Consider the following 25,548-nt stretch of genomic DNA (forward strand, 5'->3'; position numbering starts at 1 on the left):
TGCACGTGTGGGGTATAAATTTCAAAACTCATGTGAACTCTATTTATTTAAATTGCTTCAAGTATTTTACTGGTAACAGGCAGGAGTTTAATCACAGAAACCCTTGTGTTTGAGACTTTTGTATGATTCACAAAGTGTATTTAAAAAAAATTTTATTTTCAATAAGTCTTTAGGAAGAATTTACAGAAACAAAATCAGAGTATTATGAGATATTCTTACTAGCAGATCTGCCTCATAACAGGAGTATCAATACAAACATAATAAACAGTGTCCATACTTCTCTTCTAGTGATATAACTCCAAATACTTCCTTTTATTACTATGGGTTACTTCGCATAGACAGACGACTGCATAAAACACACACGTATATTTTAAAGGATAATTAGAAGGTGAACACTTCAAATGCTTTCTTCAGAAAAACTGCTTGGGGCAAAGCAAAGTTCTGGAATCCTGGATCACTGCCCCCCACCTACTCTTGTTCCCGGTGTCAGGGCCATCACAGCAAGTCATGGCACCCTAAATTTATTCCCCAACTGGATCTGGTCTATAGAGTTAGAAACAGGCTCTGGTTTCCCATCCCCAGCCTGATTGTCTTCCACAGATCTAACCACCACTTCCTGTGGCGACTAAAGTCTAATGACAAACTGAACTCAGATAGGCTGCCCAGCAATTTCCAGGCTACCTCACTAGGAACTGCAGCCTGCCCTAGTCTGATATGCTCCATCTGTCCACAGAAATTTTGACCCTACACATATTTCTTATTCTCCCCACTCCCTCATCTAATCTTTTTACTTCCCTCCTCCTTCTTCCTGGGGAACTAAGCATCTGAGCCTAGGACATGACACCTTGACAGCTTCTTGCAGCTAAACTCGATCACCCTCAACACAATAATAAGTATGGTCAACACAAAAGTTATTTTAAGACCTTCCACCAAAACCACAGGGGTGTGTGTGTGTGTGTGTGTGTGTGTGTGTGTGTGTGTGTGTATGACCATGCAGAGAGATGGGGGAGGGTAAATAGAGAATTTTACCTATCAACTCAATAAAGAAAAACATATAGCCACTCTTCGGACAGGTTTTAATCAATTTCTGAAATGTTTAAGAAATTATACAGAAATTTCTATAGCATATCTTATTTTTCTTTGAGGTTTTCAGCATGCATGCTTAACACATAATATAAGCACTAGACTTAACAACTCAGAGAGCTACAGTTTATGAGAACACATTGTATGTCAGGCACTGCTAAGCACTTGTGTCTCTTTTCTTCTCATAACAACCTTATGAAACAGGATATTACAAATCTGAGGAGCTTATGTGTTTTACCTAATGTCACAAGAGTAGTCCTTGTCAGATTCAGGATTTGTATTCACAACTACTATAAAATATTGCCTCTTTCTAAGGTTGTTTTAACTGCATTTTGAATTCAAATATAATGCATTTAAAATTTATTAATTTGTAAATAAAATATGAAATGTTTTGTATGGTTAAGAAAGTTTAAAACACGTTCGCTTACCAAAAAAAGGAATATATGTGAGAGACACCTGGGAAAGAGCTCTGAGTTGTAATGTGGAAGTGAAATGATTTCAAAAGAGAAAGGCCATGAGTCTTTCAGGGAAATGGCTAGTCGACATGCTGAAACCACTCAGAGAAAAAAAAAGGAATCATGGGACTTGGATGGAATGAGTAAGAGGGGAAGATAGGAGATGAGACATGACACTGGAGCATGAGATTACAAAGAATGAACAAGAGGTCAGTCCTTTGAGGGCCAGGACTCTAGAAAGGAAATAGGGTTCGAGAACAGTAAAGAATAGAAACAGGGTTCCACAAGGTAGGCCTATAGGGCAGGGGCATGTGATAGCAAGGGTTTCAGCCAAAAAGGTTACCTAGACTCCTAACAGGAAGTGCACAGTTTACTAGCAGAAGCCAGCGAATGAAAAGAGTCAGTGGTAAATGCCCCAGACATTGTTCATCTAGGTGGGAGAAGGAGGAAACAAATGGGAATGAATAATCTCCCAGTTAGGTGAAAGGCTGAATCAATGAAGCCACAGAAATGACTCTGAAAAGTGTGGTTAGCACTGCTGGTTCTTTATTTGGAAATATTCAACCCTGAAAATAGGACCAGTATTGGGTAAGCTGCACCAAACTGTAGCTCTGAGATTCTTCTACTTCATGCAAGTGAGAGATGATTTTGTCATCATGGTAAAATCCAGTTATACTCCCAAACTGGATGAGTGGTAAAATATGGATCATTTGTATTCTGGGGAACACTTGTATATGTTCTGTTTTGGCTTTGGCAAAGGGATTTTTTCCCATCAAACCCAGGGTTCTCTTATGGGAGAAAAACACAGCTAAAGTGTTGCTAGGGTTGTGGTAGCTGTGTGATGGTAGTTGGTTGAGGGAAGAATGAATCAAGCAGTTCTTTTCAGGCAAAACAAGGCCTTCTGAGGTTGCTATCGGATTGGGTGAACAAAACTATGTCACTGTCAGAGTACTAGATAGTTCTCTGTGTTTGCTTTGACAAGCCGGAATCTGTGTAGTCATCTTAAAATGGCTAGGAGTTGATTTATTACAAAGAAGAGGAAGGAGATGAGAACCAGCTATTTCACCGTACATGGTTCTGAAATCAGATCTGACCAGGAGGACAGGCTCCTTCAGAATCTTACAGAAGTATCAAAATGCAGGCTCTGTAGTAGCAGAGGTAGCTTCAATCAAGGGATTACATATCTTGTTCACAGATACTTTTTTAATTTTTCATAATAGAAATCAGTACAAATAGCAGTGAATGGTACATCATATGCTAGGCTACTTGGGACTCCTGTCTTAGGCACATGAAAGACACCACAAGGGTCAGTCATGAACAGTGTTCCGGAACACAATAAGTGCCATTTCGTAAGATATGTGATTTAATAAATTCCTACTATTAGCCAGTCCTTCAATTCAGCATTACTAATGCAACAAGGAAATGGACACGGCCCCTGTCCTTGAGGGCATTATTACCTATCTAACCTGGTGCTTGTTTGTTGGAACTGATTTCAGAGCTCTGAAGACCACTGGATAGCAGCTCTTCTGGGGAAGGGAAAGAAGTATTTCTAGGAAGGACTACCTGACTTCAGTCCTAGAGAATAAGAGGGTCACCCCACAGGCAAGAGTTCAAGCCAAGGGAGGGAAGAAGCAATGCAAAGAAAGGCTCTGGGGAATAAAGTACATGTACGAAGTCATGGGCACATGACGGTTAAATGGAATGTGAGATCCTGGGACACAAAAATGACATTAGTGACTGGAACAATGGCGTATGCCTATAATCCCAGCAGCTTGGGAGGCTGAGGCAGGAGAATCGCGAGTTCCAAGCCAACCTCAGCAAAAGCAAGGTGCTAAGCAACTCAGTGAGACCCTGTCTCTAAATAAGAAAATACAAAATAGAGCTGGGATGTGGCTCAGTGGTTGAGTGCCTCTGAGTTCAATCCCTGATACCCACCCCCAAAATAAATGACATTAGTGGAAAAATTGTGAAATCCAAGTAAATCTTGTGTTAACAGTGTCTTAGCAAGATTAATTTAGTTTTTTTTTAAAGAGAGAGAGAGATAGATAATTTTTTAATATTTATTTTTTAGTTTTCGGTGGCACAACATCTTTATTTTATTTTTATGTGGTGCTGAGGATCAAACCCAGCGCCCCATGCAATGCCAGGAGAAGGTGCTACTGCTTGAGCCACATCCCCAGCCCCGAGATTAATTTAGTTTTGATTGATATGTTACAGTTTATATAGGAGGTTAACATAAGGATACTTGGGTGACAGCTACATGGGAATATTTGCAACTCCTCTGTAAGTCTAAATGAATCTTAAAAATAACTGTTAAAAATGCACAGGCATAGCTGGACAAATTTATGCAGTATAGTATGGCTAGAACATAAAATTGTTCAAACCTAGAAAAACCTTGGGACTATCCAAGACCTCTTAAATAAGAAAACCTCCAGGTAATTCTGATAGTCACCTCTGGTTAAAATTCCATGAATTGAAGCAATACCATGCAACTGGCTGTTTAGTTATGGAGGATGAGCGTGACAAGACAAGGAAATTTTGCAGGTTTCTATTCATGGCAGGAGTGGATGGAGGTGAGATTAAAAGCTCAGTTTTGGACATGCTGAATTTGAGTTATCTTTGGAAAAAGACAACTAAAGATGTTCAGTAGGCTGATAAAAGTTGTGGACCAGAAAATCAGATTTGGCTGTCATCAGCATAGAAATGTAGTAAGTTAATCCATGGAAGTGGATGAGGAGATCCAAGACAGAAGGCAGTGGAAGGTTAATCCATGACAACAACATTTTAGGTGTAAAGAGAGAAATCCTCAAAGAGGAAGAAGGATGGAACTTAGAAAAGCAATGCCAGACAGATGACAGAATGCGGGATTTTCAAGAAGTATAATCAACATTGTCACATGCTACTACAGGGAAGTCAAGTAAAGGAAAAAACATTTTTAATTCTTTTGGTATAGTGACTTTAGCTCCTGGATGGACATTCATGACCTGGAGGTGAAAAGCTTTACTTGAATGGTGGAAACACTGAATGTGATTGACTGGGACACAGGAAGTAGAGAAAGGGAGAGAAGACTGGTTTCTAATGTACGCTGGATGTCATGATGGAAAGGGAAGAGGGAATGTGATAGCTATTTTTTTTTTAATGTTTTTTAAAGAGAAATGCTGAAGCATGTTTCTGCTCTGAGTGAAGAGTGCCAAATAGAGGAAATAGTTATGGATGCAGGAGGAAGAGGGAGGCCATTGGGAGGGTCAGCATCCTAGAAAACATAGGAGGGAGGAAAATCCTGAGGGCAGAAAGTAGAAGAATTGGCCTTGGAGAGAAGGAGCTTTGCCTCATCCCTTGAGACAGGAAGCAGGAAGAAAAGGAAGGATGCAGATAAGTTTGCAGGTGGCAGGGGGAAGAGCACAGGAAGTTAAGGAAGTTCCTGTCTGGTGGCTTCTGTTTTCTCTATTAAGTAGACAGGAAGTAGTATGGTAAGGAGATTGTAAAATCTTGCCAGTAGTTCTGTGGGGATTGAGAGGGAGGTAATTAGTCTGCCTGAATGTTGGTGGTCCTGCATCTACACTGGTCAGGCTGATGCTAACCTATAACCACTATAATTTCCTCTAATAATACCCAACTGCCTGGAACAGGGTATAGGAGGGGGCAAAGAGAAGGCAAAGTTGACAGACTGACCCAGGACTGGTTTTTATTTCCCATGTGGGCACAGCAGAACTAAGGAAGAAGAAATACCTCAAATAAGAAAAGAAAGTAAGTAAAGGCAGGAGCGGTCTGTTGGAGGAGACTAAGACTGGAAAATAGAAGTAGAAAACTGGGAGGTTGAAAGATTATGGTTAGGATATTGTGAGTTTAGAAGTTTTGATATGAGATGATTCTGGATCATTTATTTTATCCATGCCCCATCCTCCCACCTACCTACCCACATATTTATCTATCTGTCCTATCAATTACCAAGTATTTATTTAGCACTCATGTGGCATATCCTGCTGGGTGGGAATGAAGGGACCAAAGAATAGCCACACTGAAGTTAAATGCAAATGAAGATTCAGCAGGATAGGCAGAAAGTCACAGTGCTATAGGGAAGGAGCCTTATAGAGGATAGGCAAGTTCTTCACCAGAAGTGGAAAGCCAGTAAGTATTTCTGAAAGGGGTGAGGAGACAGCTGACCTCTAGCCACTGGACACAAGGCTTCAGAGACAAGCTTTTTACCCCAACAGGTACCTGGGAAGCCCTCTCAGCAGACATGAGCCAGGTTACACTAAAGGGAGATCATTTTTGGAAGACAGTAGTAGTAATAGTTGGCATGAAAGGGGTTTTCAGGATGGGTTTCATATAATTACAGCCCTAAGTGCTAGGATCTATTAAGGTATCTTGGCCTTTTAAATTTTTTCCCCTTAGCTTCTATGTTCAGTTATGTACACTTTTATAATAAACTTACTGGGTTATTTACTTTTAAAAAAATTTGCAGGTGTTCTAAAATTTATCTCACTGGGTATAGTGAAACAAGAGTTCAGTGATCAATTCTACCCTCAAGCTTAGGGTGAATAGATACTTTTCTGGCTGATCATCGTTCCAAGATAAATCTCTCAGAATTATTTGAGCAGCATGTGGAATAAGTGAGGTAACAAATCCTTCAGTCTACCTAAAATTCCAGACTTCCTTCATCTTCTAATTTTATTTATGAATGCAAATACACTGATGTTCAGGATAAATAAGGAGCACCAGTTTCCAAATGCATTAGGGAAGTTCATCTCAAAGATAATGACCAGTGGAAAGAGATGGTGTTGGAATACCTGGACCAGCTGGGAAATACAATATGGCATAAGAAACTAAAAATGTGTAGGAACAAAAATATGGACTTAAGGCTTTATGGACACATTTTAGGTAGCAAAGGTGAAATAAATTAACCTGCAAAGGACTTTCATATTCTATAACATCACATTAAACTAATCCTCTCCCCACAGGAAACAGTATTATCCTCTATTTGGGACTTCTCATCTGGCCCTTTTCCTATTCAGATGTCTTGGATTAGAAAGCCAAAATAAATCCTGCTAGAGGAATCAGATTCTCTACTAAGCAAAACCCTAGCTTTGTTGAGTTGGACCATGTTAACCACGATGATGTCAGATAATCAGCAATATGAATTTATTAAACCCCAATTTCTCAAAGGCAGGTAGTGTAATTAATTTTAATTATTTAGTTTTAATAGTCTTGAGGGTGTTTTAGAATTTACTTCAGTTACTAAGAATCCTCAGGCAGAATGAGGACTCCAGTGTGCAGCTTCTGTCTTCCTGTCGTCCTCCTAGATCCTCACATCATTATCCTTAAGAGACATAAGTTTTGGAAAATACAATTTCCCATCCTCATTACTTTGGTCTCTTTTCTTGTTTTCCAGCAGTAGCTGGACAGAGGAAGCCAAAAATATCCCCATAAACTTGAGGGAGACAACAATCCTGACAAAATGCAGTGAGATGAAAAAAACTTATGAAGAATAAATGCTATAATTAACAAATTAGTAACTCCAGAGGGGAGTTTTGGACCTACCCATCAACCACTGGGAATATTGCTGATGTTCTGAGGGCTGCAAAGAGAACTCTGGAAGGACTAAGTCTCTCATGATGACTGATAAGAGTTATTTTCCTGATTCTTCTGGAGCTACACCATTTAAATGTTTATAGATTTTACAGTTTATTTGCACTGGAAATCATTGCAAACATGTAATCATTTAGGTTAAGATGAAAGGGAGAAAGGTGTCCCTATCATAGTCATCTCAACATCACTTATTAAGTGAGTTACTTTTCCAGCCGTTGATTTGAAATCCACTCCCCCCACCCCCTACTCCATGTCACTTTCTTTTTAAGTAATACATTTAAGGTTGCAATTATCAGCAGACTGGGAGCCTTCCTGCCATGGTAGGATAAGAATTATGCTGCTAATATGGTTTTATAATCACAAACTACAAATGGCCTTAAGCTGAAACTGAACTTGTTGGCTCAGTTATATGAGAAAGAAAACCACAGCATCAACCTGGCTGGAAACAGAAGTTGTTATACTTGGCAAGAATTTCACAAATCTTTGAATAAGCAATACTAAATAACTCTGTTCATAAGCAAACTCTGAAACTTGGGGGTTTGATTGTAAAGCTAATGCTTCGGGATGGGCCTATACAATGAAGGTCTGCCCCAAATTGACACATCATCATCCTGAGCTTACCCTCTAGTTTAGGATAATCACTGGGAATACCTGCACTGTAAATTGTTCAAGCTCAAATAAAATCGCCTCTATGGATCAGAATTTTGAGTACTTAGTCAAAATTCATGCAAGGGCCTGAGCTCATTCAAAGCTGTTTAGAGGAAAGTTTTGGCCCCATGGAAAGACACCAGATAGGCCTCTGATAAAGGAGTCGACTGGACCTGTGGGAGTCAATGTCAGTTGGACTCATAACTGCTCACATGGAGAAGTGAGCTCTGCTACCTGTCCTCGGGCATCTGATGCACTGGGTCTCTCTAGGCAGTAACTGAGAGTCTGGCTATTATTCACACTCATTTACAGAAATCAATTAGGACTCAACTGCAAAACTAGCATGTGTCAAAGAAGCATGCTCCAACCCATAGGTGACTGTCCATACGTGATATATGATACAAAAGCTATTCACTCTTCTATTACCCCAGTTTTAATTATCTCAGTCCTGACTATTCTGAGTCAAGACTTAAGGTTAAGAGAGCTATGCTATTTACATCTTTCAGAAAAGAGTGGATGAAGACTCTGCCTGTCATACTACTATCTCTTATAAGGGAGCTTCTGGCCTACAGGTGACATAAATAGATGTTTCCAGGTGTCTAGTACATTCTTCTGTTTGCCTTACTGGTTACTCTACAATATATTTTATTTATATTTAAACATTGTTAGCTCCTTTTCTATTTATTTATTTGTTTATTTATTGGTTCTTTTTATATATGACAGTAGAATACATTTTGATATAATGATACAAACATGGATTATATCTTATTCTAGTTAGGACCCCATTCTTGTGCATATACATGAGTGGATTCACTGTGATGTTTTCATATATGTGCATAGGAAAATTATGTCTGATTCATTCTACTGTCTTTCCTTTTCCTATCCCCCTCCCTTCACTCCATTTCCCACTGTCTACTCTACTGAACTTCTATTATTCCCCTCTTTTGTGCTTTAGCTTCCACATATTAGAGGAAACATTTGACTTTTGGGATTGGCTTATTTCACTTAGCATAATAGGTCTCCATTTACTGGCAAATGTCATAAAGTCATTCTTGTTCATGTGTTAATTTCTTTAGATAACTTTATGAAATAAAGAGAATGTAAGCACCAGAAATGGAGGGATTTGACTTTCTTGGTTATATTCTCTGTACCTGTCTTGATTATATTCTGGTTGGAATTTTTCCTCAATGAATATGTTGAACAAATAGCAAGGAAGAAAATTATTAAAGAAACAGACACACACATATACATGCACATAACAATAGGAATGACCAGATATGCTGTTCATCACTACTTATTTTATTAGCAGTTATCTAAAGGTAAAGAAAATTTTTGTTTGTGATCGTATTATTCATTCAATAAATCTTCACTGCACATCTGCTGCATGGCAGAATCCTCTGGTATAGCTGCTGCTTTAGAGAGGCTCAAAAACTTACTGGGATAAGCTAGGGGATCATCAGATAAATGTGGGGCAGTGTGCTGAGTAAAATGGTAAGAGATGCATGCAGAAACTTAGGGAGGTCAGGGGAGGGTGCTTGATCAGCCAGAAACATGGGGAGTACGTCCAGGAAGCTGGTAACAGTTCCTGAAGAAGGGTGTGGGTAAGGTGAGCACCTGAGGATGCACAAGAGAAAATCAGGGAGAGAGGCATGACTCCAGGAGTCCTTAATGGAAGAGCAGACAGAACTGGCAGGGAGGGTATGAGGATATAAGGAACTAGAAAGGGCTGGACAGAGCTACAGTGTGAAGGGACAAGAAGTAGTGAGGGGTGAGGCAGTAGAGGTAGAGGCCTGGCACACCCTGAGAAGCCCAGGATTTATTCCTGTAGCAATGAGGAGATTTTGCGTGACTCTTAGATTAAGAGATGACTTTGCTGGATCTGTATTTTAGATAGATCAACTCTAATATCCGGATAGAACCTGGAGTAGGGGGAGATAAAACCCAGATCAGCAGGACCAGATAGCACAGGTGAGAACTGATGAGAGCCTAGACTATCACAGGGTTATAAAAATGAAGCGATGTGAATGAGAAAATTGCCTGTATACTTTAAAAATACATTTTTATTTTATATTTCCTTATTGCAAGTATTCTTATCATTTCTTTGGGTTCCTCACTTTCTGAATTTTCTTTTGGAGGCCTACAATAATACACTTTGTTTGAAACATTTTTATAGGAATTCTGGATTTAAGATGAAAACTGCAAGAGCTCTGATAGCAAAGTGCAGACAAAAAGAAAAGAAAAAGAAATGTAATTCTGACTATGCTAAACTCACCTCTGGTAACATACAGATACGTAAAAAAAAAAAATGTATTGACGGTATTTAAAATTTTATTTGTGAGGTTTACTTAATTTTATCAAAGCAATGAAAAGACGTTAAGATCAGCATTCAGATTTACCCAAATGCCTATCTCTAAATTAAGATGAAAAAATAAATGATCTTTAAACTATGTTTTAGAATATGACATAGGATATAGAAAAATACTTCCAAATAATACTTTCAAAGACATTCTCCCTGCCAGCAATCTTACACAATAACATTCTTTTCAATGAATTTTCTTTTCTCTTTTTTGAACTGGAAAGCGAGTGAGTTAATAATTGCCCCATTTTCCACAGCCATGACCAGTATGTGATGAAGGGTACCTTGTGCACGATGAGCTCATGAGTGCCATCTGGAAGGGTCCTGCCATCTTCCTGCATCAGGGGCACAAAGGAGAAACCAAACAACTTCTTCTCTCCTTTCTCCTTCGCTACAAAGAAAAAAGAAAGAATCACTTGCTTATTCAGGTGCACGTTTACACATGTGTGTTTAAGAAGTAAGAACATTAAGAGATGTAACTGTCCCCACGCTCACGCCTCCACACATAGAGAACTGCATTTATGGTAGGAAATATACCTAAAGTAGCCATCCTCTAACCTCATATTCCTGTTCCCAAATATCCAAGTTATTTATATTCCGTGTCTAATTTTCTTCATAGGACTCTATGGACTTCATAGGGCCATCTGAAATCATGCTTTAAATTCTGTGGATTGCTTGTTTCTTCTCACATCACCCCTAAGCACCACCAAAGGCAGGTGTTATGGTTTAGATGTAGTGTCCCCCAAAAGCTTATGTGTAAGACCATGCAAGGTTTGGAGGTGAAATGATTGAGTTATAGCTTTAACCTAATCAGTGGATTAATCCCTGATGGATTAATTGAGTGGTAGCTGGAGACAGTTTGGGTGTGGCTGGAGGAAGTGATTCACTGGGGATGTGGCTATGGGGTATATATTTGTATCTGGAGAGTGGAGTCTCTCTTGGCTTTATGATCATGATATGAGCTGCTTCCCTCTGCTACATTCTTCCAACATGATATTCTGCCTCACCTCAAGCCCCAAGGAATGGAGCCGGCCGTCTACGGACTCAGACCTCTGAAACTGTGAGGCCCCAAATAAACCTTTTCTCCTCAACAATTGTGCTGGTGGGATCCTTTAGTCACAGCAGTAAAAACTCCTACTAAGACAGGAGGGGTCTTATCTGTTTTATTTTATATTCTCAGAGTGCCAAGAACATAGTAGGCTCTCAATAAATATATGCTTAATTAAAAAATGAATGAATATGGAATTAAAGATTTTGCTTACTACTCATGGAAAGGAAACTTCCCATCTCTGCCTGGGTCCATGACAGACCTTTCTTCCCTGTATCCATATATGTGAGGATGGTGTGATGCAGGTGAAAGCTACTTCCTTGGAATAGCTGATCCACTGAAAGGCAACATGAATTGAGAACTATAATTGAATACGGGCTTAATGTAGTATTGTTCAGGAAGTTGGAAATGAGGCAATGAGATTTTCTGATACCTAATTAAGAAGTACAATGGCTAGAAATTCTGAGGCTCCTTAGCTACTATTTATAGATAAGGAAATTGAGATCCCAGATGTTAGGTAATTTGCTCTAGATCTTTTGAGAACCACTCCAGTTCTTCCATCGTGCTCTTTTCTCCCAAAATGGAGAAACTGTTAACAGAACCTTGCTTGTTCAACTTGACTCTCCTGGTACTTAGCCAGTGCAGGGAAGAGCTCTCCAGGGCTTGTGACCTGTTTGGGGCTGGATGGTTACTATTTCCCATACAAGTGCAGCAGCAGAGTCTTACATTTGAATAGGAAAGTTCTGCCCTGAAAGACCATAAGATCTGGGCTAGAAGAGTTAGATATGGTGATCCTGAAGATTAGACAAGAGGGTTAGCAACAGCTTCCCTTTCAACAGCTTCTGGCATTCAACCTCAGGGAGTGGCACTTCGTGCAAAGAACAGTAGTTTAGGTTGCCTGGCATTGGCCCCTAACATGAGGACATTCCTGAAAGTGTGGTTTCTTTTAGGTGGGTCCTTTTGGAAAAAAAAGGGGGGGGGGGAGGGTTCTTAAATCCTTAAAATTATTAATTTCAACTCTAGAGAGAAACTGGGAAAACAAAGTTAAATAAAAGTTTGAGCAAAGACCTTTGGGATTCAGAGGAGAAGACCTTTATGATTCAGAGGAGAAGATTTATTTAGAAAAATTTCCTAATTTATTTGAATACCTTTTTTGGTATGGTTTGTGTTAGAAGCAATTTACTAATTTTATTTTTTTCTATAGTTTTGGTATGGTTTATGGTATTCAATTCAGAAAAATAAAGTGACTAAAGATTCCATAATAAATAAAATTAGCAAAAATAAGAAGCAATACAATCGCTTTCCCAAATTTTCCCTCCATTATAAAATAAAATAGATATTAAACAAAGTTTAATGTACATGACAATTTTTCCTGAGCCATTAGATCAGGATTAATAACTTACTGGAATGCTACAGTCTGCATAGTATCACCCCCTTTTTCTAATAAAATACACTAAATTTGTGCATTCTACCTCTAAATTTCCAATTTATTCTTTCTAGTACCATACTCCAACAGTTCTGCCTCCTGGAACCTTCAATTCACAAAGCCTGCCCTCCGTCCCCTCCTGTCTCAGTCTCCATGTTAATGGTCCACCATTCCAGTTACCTCCTTCCATATATCCTCGGCTTCCTTATTCCTCTACATTTCCATGGTAACACTCAAGCTGGTTAAATCCGACTTTGAGTTTCTTCTATGCCAAACCAGCCTAATTTCACTTTAATGAATGCACACTAACCACAAAGGGGTCTTTAGGTGGGCAAGCCTCCACTCACTTAATCTACTTTCTAGACAACTGTCTTACCTGCTCTCCCTTCTCAAGCCTCCAGCACCTTGGCTACCCTCCTCACTGTCACCTGATGTGAAGAGAGCTCCCACATATTACAGAACCTATTAACCCACTGTCTCTGTGCTCCCCTGTAATACTGTCAAGTGTCCACACTCCTGCTCCTTGAACACTGAACCCTACTCTCCTTATTCCAAAGGCACTGTTCCTATAGTTGTACCTTCTGTCTTCAGTATCACCTTTCTTCCTTTTGACTGAATTATTTACACCAAATAAACAGGCATTAAAAACTTCATCTTAAAAAATACCCTCACATGACCAAGTATTTCATTATAGTTCCTAACCCATGTCTCTGATCTATTTGCTTTTCCCGTTCTCTTTCCTCTTCCTTTTTTTTCTTTTAAATATCTTTTTTTAGTTGTAGATGAACACAATATTTTTATTTTATTTGTTTATGTGTATGTGTTGCCAGGATCGAACCCAGTGCCTCATGCATGCTAGGCAAGCCTCTACCACTGAGCCACAACCTCGAACCCCCCTTCTTTCTTTTCCCCATTTCCTTTCCTACCTTTCTTTCATAACCTTTATTTATTTATTTTTAATTTTTTTTTGGGGGGGGGTACCAGGGTTTGAATGCAGGGGCACTTAACCACTGAGCAACATCCCAAACCCTTTTTTGTATTTTTTATTTTGAGACAGGGTATTGCTAAATTGATAAGGAGCTTGTTAAACTGTTGAGGCTGGCTTTGAACTTGGAAGCCTCCAGCCTCAGCCTCTGGAGCCACTGGGATTATAACACATGCTACTGTACCTGGCAGCCTTTATTTTTTAAAAAAGCAGTTTCAGGTTCACAGCAACACTGAGAGGAAAATATAAAGATGTCCCACATACCTACCCTGTCCCGACTCCTGCATAGCCTTCAGTGGTACCAACATCCCCTGTCAGAGTGGTGCACTTCTTCAGCTGATGACTTGACATTGACACATCTCTATTACCCAAAGCCCAGTGTGCACATTAGGGTTCACTTGTGGTGTTATACATTCTATGGGCTTGTACAAATGTACAATGACATGCATCTGTTGTTATAATTTCATCCAGAAATTTCACCTCCCCCAAAATGCCCTGTGTTCTGCTTACTCATCCCTCCCTCCCCTAGCCCTTGGCAACCACTGAGCTTTATACTCTCTCCATAGCTTTGCCTTTCCCAGACTGTCATGTGGTTGAAATTATACGGTATGTAACCTTTTCAGATTGGTTTCTTTCACTTTGTAATAGGCATTTAAGTTTCCTCCATGTCTTTTCATGGCTTGATAATCTATTTCTTTCTAAGTGGACCTAGATTCCATTGTCTGTATGTACCACCGTTTATCCATTTACCTAATGAAGAACAGCTGGGCTCTTTCCAAGTTTGGGCAATTATGATAAAGCTGCTATAAATGTCTGTGCAGGTTTTTGTGCAGGCATAAGTTTTCAGCTCCTTTAGGTAAATACCAAAGGAGCATGTGGTTGTTGAATTTGTATGATATGAATTTGTTTAATTTAGTAAGAAACTACCAAACTGTCTTTCAAAATGACTGGTATTATTTTGTATTCCCGCCACCAGTGAAGGAGAGTTTCTGTTGTTCCATACACCTGCCAGCATTTGGTGTTGTCTGTGTTCTGGATTTTAGCTATTCTAAAGGGGTGTGATGATATATACCTGTTGTTCAAATTGTATTTTTCTGATATATGTATAATATGTGATGTGATGCATGCTTTCATATGCTTATTTGTCATCTGTATACTTTCTCTGGTGGGGTGTTTGTTAATGTTTTTATGCCCAAATTTTAACTGGCTTTATGTTTTCTTATTATTGGATTTTAGGAATTCTTTGTATATTTTTAATATAGTCCTTTATCAAATGTCTTTTGCAAAAATTGTCTACCAATATGTGTTTGTCTTTTATTTCTATTCACAGTGTCTTTCATAGATCAGAAAAATTTTAATTTTAATGAAGTCTAGCTTATCAATTCTTTCTTTTATAGATCATGACTTTGGTATTAAATGTAAAAAGTCATTGTCAAACCCAAGGTCATCTAGATTTTCTGTTATCTGCCAGAAGTTTTATAGTTTTATGTTTTACATTTATATCTATGATCCATTTTGATTTAATTTTTGTAATGGATGGAAGGTCTGTCTCTAGATTTCTTTCTTGAAATTGGACAAATATACACTTGTCCCAGAACCATTTGTTGAAAAGACTATCTTCTTATTATATTACCTCTGATTCTTCATCAAAGATCAGTTAACTTATGTGAGACTAATTCTGGGCTCTTTCTTCTGTTCCTTTGGTCTATCAATTTATTCCTTCACAATATCATACTGTCTTGATTACATGGTTTTACAGTAGTTCTTAAACTCAGGCAATGTCAATCCACTAACTTTGTTCTTCTCTAATACTGTGTTGGCTATTTAGATCTCTTGCTTTTCCTTTTCCATATAAATTTTAGGATCAATTCTCTTTGTTTCTCTCTCTCTCCCTCCCTCCCTCCCTCCCTCCCTCCCTCTCTCTCTCTCTCTCTCTCCATGACAACATTCAGTTAGGAAGAACTGACATCTTCACAATATTGAGTTTTCCTAACCATGAATATGTCTCTTGGATTCTTTATAGCAAAACTTTTCAAAAGACTTGTCTATATTTATAGCTTTCTCTTCCTTTTCTCTATCTCACTCTTGAACTCACATCCATCACCACAAATACACTAAAATCACCTGCCAAATTCAATGTCAAATCAAATGATAATTTCTCTGTCTTTACCTTATTTATTACTGGCTCCTGACATATCTGATCAATTCTCTCTTGAAAAACTAGCTTCATTTAGCCTTCTGGATGCTATTTATCCTTGATTATCCTTCAACCTCCTGGCTCTTCTTATTGTGACTTAATGGATCCTTCCTTCTCCCAGCTATAAATGTAGGTGAGTGCTCTAGAGAGCCATCCATGGACTTCTCTCTGCTATCTAAACATATTACTCAGGAATCTCATTTGGTCTCATGGCTTTTAAAAAAATGTCAAAATTAATGATGTGCTGGAGCTGGATTGTACTAGATCATAAGAGCTGAGAATAGGCATCTCTCTCCAACTCCACATTTGATGAAATCATTTTGGTAGCTTAAAATTGGCCATGGTTGGAGCACTTACGTCATGGAAATCAACAAATGTTACAAATCAGGGCTATTCATGCCCTGAGTTCTGGTCTTTAAATAGTTATAGCAGAATACTGAACTATATGTTCTCATTCCCAAGTTTAAGTTTCCATCCTGGACCTCATTCAATTTCCTGACATTTTGAATATTTAATAAATATCAAACATCTAAAATGAAATGTTTGCTTTTTGTTCCCCAAACAGTTTCCTCCTGTTGTCTTCCCCACGTCATTAAATGAATAATTCATTCTCAGGTCAAAATCCTCAGATCATTTTTTACTTTTTTCCTTCTTTCACATCTAATTCGTCAATAATCTCTAGAAAAAGAACCAAACCAGTACCATAATGTGACTAATTTAATCTCTTAGTTAAAAAACTATGAAAGCCTCCCAAATGGTCTTCCTGTTCCTAACTGGCCTGTCTACAATCTATCATCCATACGGAAGCCAAACCCTCTAATAGCTCTCCTTCTCAATCCAAGAAAATCTGCGGAGTCTTTGTGATGATGTAAGAGACAATAGTAGATCTGGTTTCCTTGCTTTTTCCTCCCTGTTCTCTTGCTGTTCCTTAAAAATATTAAGCATGCTAGGTGTGGTGGTACACACCTGTAATCCCAGCGGCATGGGAGGCTGGGGCAGGAGGATTGCGAGTTCAAAGCCAGCCTTAGCAAATGTGAGGTGCTAAGCAACTCAGTGAGACCCTGTTTCTAAATAAAATACAAAAAGGGCAAGGGATGGGGCTCAGTGGTTGAGTGTCCCTGAATTCAATCCCCAGTACCTGACCCTCCCCAACAAAAAAGAAAATGCCAAGTGTGTTTCAAGCTTCTGTCTTTTGTATTTACCATTCTCTCTCTCTGGAATATTCTTTCCCCAGATACCCCAATAGCTCAAGCCTTTACCACTTCTACCTTGTTGCTGACACACCTCATTATCAGAGAGGTATTCCCTGACCACTTTATGTAAAGTAGCAACATAGTACTATCACTTTCTAGCCCCCAAACTCAATTTAGCCTTCTTTACTACACCCACCACTCAGTATCCATATATCATGTTTATTTCTATACATATAGATCTATGATAAAGTTTAGTTTTTTAATTAGATACAGCAAGATTTAGAAAAATAACTTACCATAGATTTTAGCAAACTTAGAATATGATTTTTCCCTCCTGAGAACTTTTCACTTTTCACTTATGGGAAGCATTATATATCTTCTGCTTGGCATATCTAAAATGCCAGCATCGGTATTCTTGAATTTTGGGGGCATTTATGTAAAATAAAGGTGACTGAACACAAGCACTGTGACCAAAACAGTCAATATGATAATTGAGACAGCCATTAAGTGACTTATAGGTGGGTATTATATACCATATGGATACACTGGACAAAGGGATGATTCGCAACTCAGGTGGGATAAGATGGGATGGTGCAAGATATCATCCTGCTACTTGGAGTGGCAAGCAATTTAAGACTTATGAATCATTTATGGAATTTTCCATTTCACATTTTTGAACTGAGGTTGACTCTGGATAACTGAAATCAAGAACCACTAAAACTGTGGTTATGGGGAGACTAATGTATCAGGTATTTATTTCCTCATCTACCCTCTCTGGAATGAAAGCTCTATGAGAGGGAAATCTTGTATTCATAGATACATCTCCAGCACCCAGTCAAGTGCTCAGGTACACTGTAGGTATTCAATAAATATTCATTTCATGAATAAATGATATTTTGAACAAGCAAAAATATTGATGTCCATGTGATAAAATAATTTCAGTGAATATGTGTAGTTTATGGGATTATGGGAATTTCTTCTTTATGCTTTGCTATTTCTTTTGAATTTTAATAATGAACATTAAAACATCTCAAATGTGTGAGCAATGTTTAAAGTACAGGATGAGAGGGCAGAGATTTAACAGATTTTACTGAAAACAGCCTTTGTTCTGCTTTCCAAGTCATGAATTACAATAATTTTCTCCAAACGCTCTCCTCCTTTCCCTGCTGTTTCACCTTTATTTTCCTCTACCCTTTTCTTGCTTTAAAGCTCAAAGCTCATATTAGGTCCAAGTGAGAATTGATAACAAAGACTGGTGGAAGGAACAGTTTTCTATCACTCTACGTCCTTTATGTTTTCCCATTTCAAGTCCTTTATGTAAAACTCTTCTGGGAATTTGAAAGACTAGTGAGACTCTGCTAGCCATCTTCCTGTATTCTAAAACAAAATTTAATTTATAGAGCTTTCTGCACCAATTATGAAATATGCCATAGTCATGGCCACAGATGTAGTCCTCTCCTTTTCCTGAAGAGAACTGGTTGAATTATAGTATCCCTCAGGGAAAGTCGCCATGTATTTCTTGATGGTGCCCTGAGACTGCAGATGCACAGAATGGAGAGGAGCCTGCCACTTTTCTAATCCTGTGATTCTCCTGTACCTCTTACCTGCTATATGCTTCTCAAAGCAAGATTTACCAGAACCTTCTCCTGTCACAATGTATATTCTAGGGGTGTCTACAATACATTTCAGGGACACAGGGAATATCAGAAGATTCCTGGTCAGAGCTCAGTGGGGGTATGGAGGGTGTTTGAGAGTGTGGTAATGAATATAAGAGAATTAAAATAGAGATACCCAGAAACAACAACTTCATGAACAGTAATGTCCACATGAATAAATCTGGTAACATTTCTGTCTTGAGTTGTTTAAATCTGTAAATGAGGGCTATTACTTTGTATTATCTGAAAGACCTTTTCCGGTTGACATTATTTGATCCTCATTTCGACATCATCTGACACTGAACAGGGATGCAGATACACACAAATGAAACATCAATTCAAGTCTCACAGGCTTTCCAGTGGATGAACATGCACAGAAGATTCTGAGTAAGCTCTGCTGTTCTGACCAGGAGCTGGATCAGTTCCTGGTGATACCAGTCGGGTCAGGGCTGCTGAAGACCAGAACCTATCCAAGTTTTAATGCTGTCTCCCTTTCTATCTAATCTTTCTAGACCGTGGTGAGCTTTATATAAAAGCAATCAATTTAAAGAGAATCTGCAGATTTCCTGCAGTTTTTTTCCCCCTCTTTTCTCATTTCTTCTCTGTTTCCATAAAGGTTTTTGGCTCTTCAAATAGTGAGCCCAATTCCCTCTCAGGGTTCCCACTCACCTTCTTTCCTCCCTCCAGAAATCTCATTTGTTACTCTTTCTGCAGATCAGCCCCCTATCATCACTACAGCTAAATGAATATACTATACACATATCAACACAATACAGCCACAGAACCAACCCCACCAAACACTTACTGGAACAATGCCGAAACTCAAAGCGGATGTGTGCGCCCCTGAACTTATCCACAGGAATAGGCAGTTTCAGCAGTTCGGACCACCTGGGACTGTTGTTGTGATAAAGCACAAAGGAGTGGTATTCACTAGCTGGAGGCTCTCCAGAGCCAAAGGAGATAAAATCCTAACAAAGGAAACATGCAGGTTAAAGACAGCTTCATCCAAGGAACGAGTCTCTTCAAAGTGGCACCACAATCAGTGTTCTTTCTGCCTGGGCTCCCCAAACAGCACCCCATGTGAAATCACCTCCCCATTCTTTGCCACGTCATTTCTGTACTTGCTGCTGCCCAGTAAGGTGTGTCTGTTTAATTTGATGCTGGGCATTCTGTGCCCAGGTGATGTATGGGAGATGGACAACTGCAGGACCCACTGGAAGTACAACTATGAGGCAAAGTCCCCAGACTGCTGAAGCCAAAAGCCCATTCATGGTACCAGCGGGTATTCACTGGGCCCAGCAGCCAACACTAAAAGCAACAGGGCAATCTACTTCCTCAAAAAGAAGAGCCTCAGGAAAAATGCTTCTTCCATGAAGGAGCCTATTATTATCACCCCAAATGGCAAGTAGTACCCCAGTCTTCATGTCCAATTATGGTAAAAAAAAATAAATACGTAAGATTAAATATGATTCCCCCCAACTTTTTTTAGCCAATTGCCAAAGAACAAGTGTTTTATAAAAAACCATGGCAGATGAAAGGGGGAATAATTAAATAGCATAAATAAATATTACACTTAAGGAATAACTGTTATGAAGAAAATATTTGACACAATAAAATAAAAGCCTTTTTGCTTTTCTATTTCATTTTTGAGAGGCATCCTAATGAGTTTTTAAAAAGAAAACTCGGGGTGGGGTTGTGGCTCAGCAGTAGAGAGCTTGCCTAGCATGTGTGAGATCCAGGTTCCATCCTCAGCACCACATAAAAATGAACAAAATAAAGATATTGTACCCATGTATAACTAATATATATATAAAAGAAAACAATACAGGGTGGAGAAGATAATCCTGCAAATCAGAAATTAACTGATCACATTAAAGATGAAGCCAAAGCAATTATGTAGAATAATTTTACGAAAAAAAATATCCAGTATTAACGTACCTTTAAGGTCTGGCCACTACTATCTACAATGAACATCGTAACTTCCACATTTCTGGCCACACTCTTCCCTCCTTTCTCAAATTCTCCCCTTTCTATGGTGATATATAAATCATTCCTCATTTCACCTATTAGGAAATGAAAAATAAAATTGCGTTTTATATATATATTTGGAAGTGTAATAGTGTTTTATCAGGAAAAACTTTAGTTTATAAAATTTACTGTCATACATATAAAGGTACAAATGTACTTTAAAAGAAGGGTCCCACCCTCACTGCCAGTGCTGAAGAAGAATAAAAGCCAACTTCTGCTACACTGAACTCACAATACTGCAAATGTGCATTTAAGAGATGAATACCAGGACTGAGGAGGAAGGTGGTGTCCAGTCTCACCATTTGTCAATATTTCCCTCATTTCATTTACGAGGTGTGATTACAAAATGACAGCCTAGCAGAGGTGGCTCACAGAAACCAGTATTATTACTTTTTAGTAACGGCACTTAAGAGTAGAAGAATTACCTAAATGGAATAAAATGATAGGACTGCAAAGAGTATAGTTACAATTTAAATCTTTTCCAAAATTCACAGACAAAATGATCTCATTGCTGGAAGAATCCAGATTAGCACTTTATGAGCACAGATGTAGAATAATTCACTCACACAAATTCAATTTAATATTTCATGCCATCAAGCTATAAAACAAATGAGTAAGGCCCTAGATTCAAACCGACATTTTCTAGGCACACATGAACCATCTATATTTTCTCCATTTGTGATTTATAGAACTTGAATGCCTTTAAACCCCACCCTTTTCTTATGATTATAAGAAAAAAAAAAAACATTGTGCCAACTAGCAAACTTATGCAAATGGTCTAAAAGCATGCTTTTTTTTTTTTTTTTTTAACTTCTCCTGTAAGAATTAAGTGGCAAGGGTGGCTAGAAATAAGAAATACATAAATGAAGCACTACTACTTGAAAGTTTTTGAAGATCAATGTTGGTGAGATGGCAAGGCCGAACTTATTTATTATAACTTTCAAATGTTTGAAAGATTAAAAGTAACACTCTTTGAGAAAAACCTTCCATTAGGAGGCAAATCACCAGAAAGAAAAATAACCACATAAATGTCTGCAACTGTGAGAGTTATAAAAGTTTCTGATCAAAGTGTGTTTAACAAAGTACCCCAGCTCTCCAATCCCAGTGCCCTAGTCACCATCTTCCACAAAAACCAGCTTTTATGATAGCATCGTTCCCAAATGACCTGGGCTGACTAGGAAACAGATGGGCATAAAACAAACGAATTGAGTAAGTTCCAATAAGTATTAAATCTGAACCACCCTCTGCAAAGAGTATATAAAATGCATGCTAGTGGAAACAATTGATACAGAAATCTCTGGCTTTTGAATTTCCGTATTCTTATACAGCTTATAAAACCAACTTGGGAAAGTGATAAATTTATAAGTCCAGGACAAAACCAACACATTTCATGAGTCAGACATCATTAGGTACATGTATGGCTGCACATATGGTGCAATGTACATCATGTACAACCAGAAAAATGTGAATTTGTGCTGCAATTATGTACAGTGAGTCAAAAGGCATTTTGCTGTCATACATACCTATTTAAAATAAATAAATTAATAAAAAAATCATATATGCTTTGAAAGTTTTGTTTTAAATTTTTCCATGTTTTTAATGTTTTAATGAATGGTCCAGTCACTTTTGAAAGTTTGCTAGATTTTTTTTTATAACCCATTTCATTTTATTACTATTGAGATGTTCCTCGGTATTCATGAGAGATTGTTTAACAGTCCTCTGATCCACACCAAAATTCATGGATGCTCAAGTTCCTTCTATAAAATGGTGCAGTATTTGCATATATCCTACACACATCTTTCCAGGTACTTTAAATCATCTCTATATCACTTATGAAATCTAATACAATGTAAATGCTATGTAAACAGTTGTTATATTGTATTATTTAAGGAGTCATGATAAGAAAAATTCTTTGTGTTCAATGCAGACACAATTATTTTTCTGAATGTTTCTGATTCATTGCTGGTTGAATCTGTGAATGTGGAATCTGTGGGTACAAGGGCCCGTGTGTGTGTGTGTGTGTGTGTGTATGTGTGTATGTGTGTGTGTATTTAAAAAACATACACAAACACACCCTTAAGGTTATTTTTTAAAAATTCTACTAGAGAATGAAGAGCAAACTTGCAAATTCTGTCATCCAAATCAAGCTACTTAGGGCAATAAAAAAGAACTTTGGTGTGCTAACTGTCTACACACATACCAATCAGTAAGGAGCTTGGAAGGATATTCTTGATGTCAGTTTCCCATTAACAGATGTGGCAGGTAAAAAAAAAAAAAAAAACAATAAAATTATTTTGGTCCTTGAAGTAGGTGATGCATCTCACAAGCAAAGTATAAACCAGATGCTGATTAATGGGAAGCATAGCTATAGGGATTTTTACCTAAGGAATTTCTCATAATGAATAATTTGCTTGTCTAACTACACAGGGATTGGTTGTCCTGCAAAAGAAGGACTAGGGTTTTCTTGGGACAGTGTTTTCCTCACTCCTCTGCTAGAAGGCCACATCCACTTTGACTTCAGCAAAGGCAAGAGGGATGAGGGAGGTCTGCAAGGTACCCTGTTTTCTCACCCAAAGGAGGGAAGGCAGGGAGATGACTGCCAGTGTCCCACAATTTTTATTCCATGTATTCATTCAACAACTATTTCTTGAGCACCTCCTATGTGCCAGATGTACTATTCTAAGCAGTGAATAAAGCAAACATTACAGATTCTAGTAAAGGTAGGTCTTTAATAAACTAGTAAAATATACAACACACTGAACAATGTAGCTAAATTTAAGTGAGAGAAGGGGTAGGGGATGTCGAATAGGGGCAGAGAAGGAGTTATAATTCAACATGCTAATGAGAAGGATCTTCATGGAACATCAGAGACCAAAGTAAGCCATGCCATGGTCTAACACAGGAGCAAGGTGATAAATGACACTAGAATCTCATGCCAATCCACAAAGTCTATTTAGCTTCTAACTTAGCTGAATTCTCCTGTATCTTCATTACAAAGGAGATTCTGAATTCAAGCATGCCTAAAGGCTGTAGGGTCACAGGATAATCAGAAGAAGGAGATTTAAGTTCTACTCTCTTTGCTACTACTATATTGTGACATTAGTCTACACAGGACAATACAAAGCTCTGGAAATCAGGTCTTTCCATTATCAAAATGAGAGTGAACTAATAGCAAAGGTACAGACAAGACAGTGGAGGAACACCTGTCCTTGGAAAGGACAAGGTGACTTTCTTATGTTATGCTTTTTCTGACTTACAAAAGAGCTTCCAGAATAGAAGACATCCATAGATTAGAATACCTTGTATAGATGCTTTAATATTCTGTTCCTCAAATGTCACCATTCCTGTAAGCCCTCTTATCTTCTGTAAATCTTTTAGACTGAACCAAGATTTCTTTGAAAAGAAAGCACATGACAAGAAGAATATTTCTCCTGGGAGACATTCTACATATGCTTCTCTCCAGGAATTCTGCGGCTTGCTATGTTCCAATACTGCAAGGTGCCACATTCTGCCAAAATATGCAAAAGGATAAAGCTGAAACAAGTGCTAATTAAAACTGATGCACTTGAGGAGCTCTGGAGTAAACTAATAAGCCCAAGTGGTGTTAGGAAAGCATCTTGGGTAATTAGGAGAGTAACCATAAAGTGAGTATAAAATGGAGTCATTGCACCAGTGTGAAAAGCTATTTTCCTGACAATGTTTATTAACACCTCACACCTCTCAAATTTATTACTCTGTAAATTTGATGTGCATGACACTCTCCTCTCATTAGCAGGCCCACTAGTTGGGAAACCTGTATACACGTGAAGGCTTCTCAAAATATTGCAGACAAGATGAAGATAAGGCCACGGCAATGGGAACAAAGTCAAAAGACTTCAGTGACTTCAGTCCAAAGGGTTGATTAATAGCTTGACCTAAGCAGGCACAAGGTTTCCACTAATAGAAGCAAACCCTGAGAGTTGAACATCAAGGTTCAGATTTGATTTTGGATTTTTAAATTAGGGTACATGACTGGTAAAGTTTATGCAAATATTCCAAAATAAAAAACAAGAACAAAAACAACAACAAAAACTCTGCAATCTGAAACACTTCTGGTACTAATCACTTCAGACAAGGGAGCGACTCAGCCAGTAGTGGGAGTCCTGCTAGTAAGTGCAGCAGCAGCAGCATACTTCAGGGAGGACCAGCTGTGGGTCAGGTATTTTGTGAAGCACTAGAAGTAGAACCTCTCCTTAAATCCTCACATCCACTTTATAAAAAGGCACTATTATTTCCATTTTAGAGATGAGAAAACTGAAGCACTGAAGCATAGATGTAAAGAAATGTGTCCAAAGTATTATTAGAACCCTACTTTATCCAGGAAAAAAATGCAATTCACCAGAGTGAGAATAGCTATCAGGTAAGATGAAACAATCTGCCTTGTCTCTCACTACAAGTGACTTCAGCAAGGAAGGTGTAAGCCCTATATTATTGTGCATTGATCAAAAAAGTCATGAAATACTGATTTCAGTTCTAGGAACCCTCTTTACAGAACAGAAACGGCAAATGATAACATATAGGCTACAGACAATATGAAGAAAGGACTTAAAGTTCTAAGCAAAAAACCTCAAACCAGTGGATAGAAGAGGGAGGGAGAATGGTCCAATGTGAAAAAGGTCATTTTGAGAGGAGATCTGATAATGTGTTCTTTTAAATTTTTCCTTCATTTTTTACCTTTATTTATTTATTTTTATGTGGTGCTGAGGATCGAATCCAGTGCTTCACATATGCCAGGCAAGCACTCTGCCACTGAGATACAACCCCAGCTTCTGAGTATGTGTTCTTGGTCATCATAAATTTTCAATGAACTGGGCTGGGGGTGTAGTTCAAGCGGTAGCGCGCTTGC

General features: G+C 38.4%; 1 protein-coding gene across 1 annotated transcript in view; it reads right to left on the bottom strand.

The window, feature by feature from the left end:
• Dock4 (dedicator of cytokinesis 4) overlaps positions 1–25,548 on the bottom strand; it is a 445,040-nt gene that overhangs the window by 150,321 nt on the left and 269,171 nt on the right. Inside the window, exons 14-16 of the mRNA XM_076835166.2 lie at positions 20,574–20,698; positions 19,441–19,603; positions 10,416–10,522 (exon numbers count right to left, since the gene is read on the bottom strand). Coding sequence (XP_076691281.1) covers positions 10,416–10,522; positions 19,441–19,603; positions 20,574–20,698 — 395 coding nt within the window. The remainder of the gene's footprint in view (positions 1–10,415; positions 10,523–19,440; positions 19,604–20,573; positions 20,699–25,548) is intronic.

Source organism: Callospermophilus lateralis, chromosome 1 (assembly GCF_048772815.1).
Source record: "Callospermophilus lateralis isolate mCalLat2 chromosome 1, mCalLat2.hap1, whole genome shotgun sequence".
NCBI classification, from domain to species: domain Eukaryota; kingdom Metazoa; phylum Chordata; class Mammalia; order Rodentia; family Sciuridae; genus Callospermophilus; species Callospermophilus lateralis.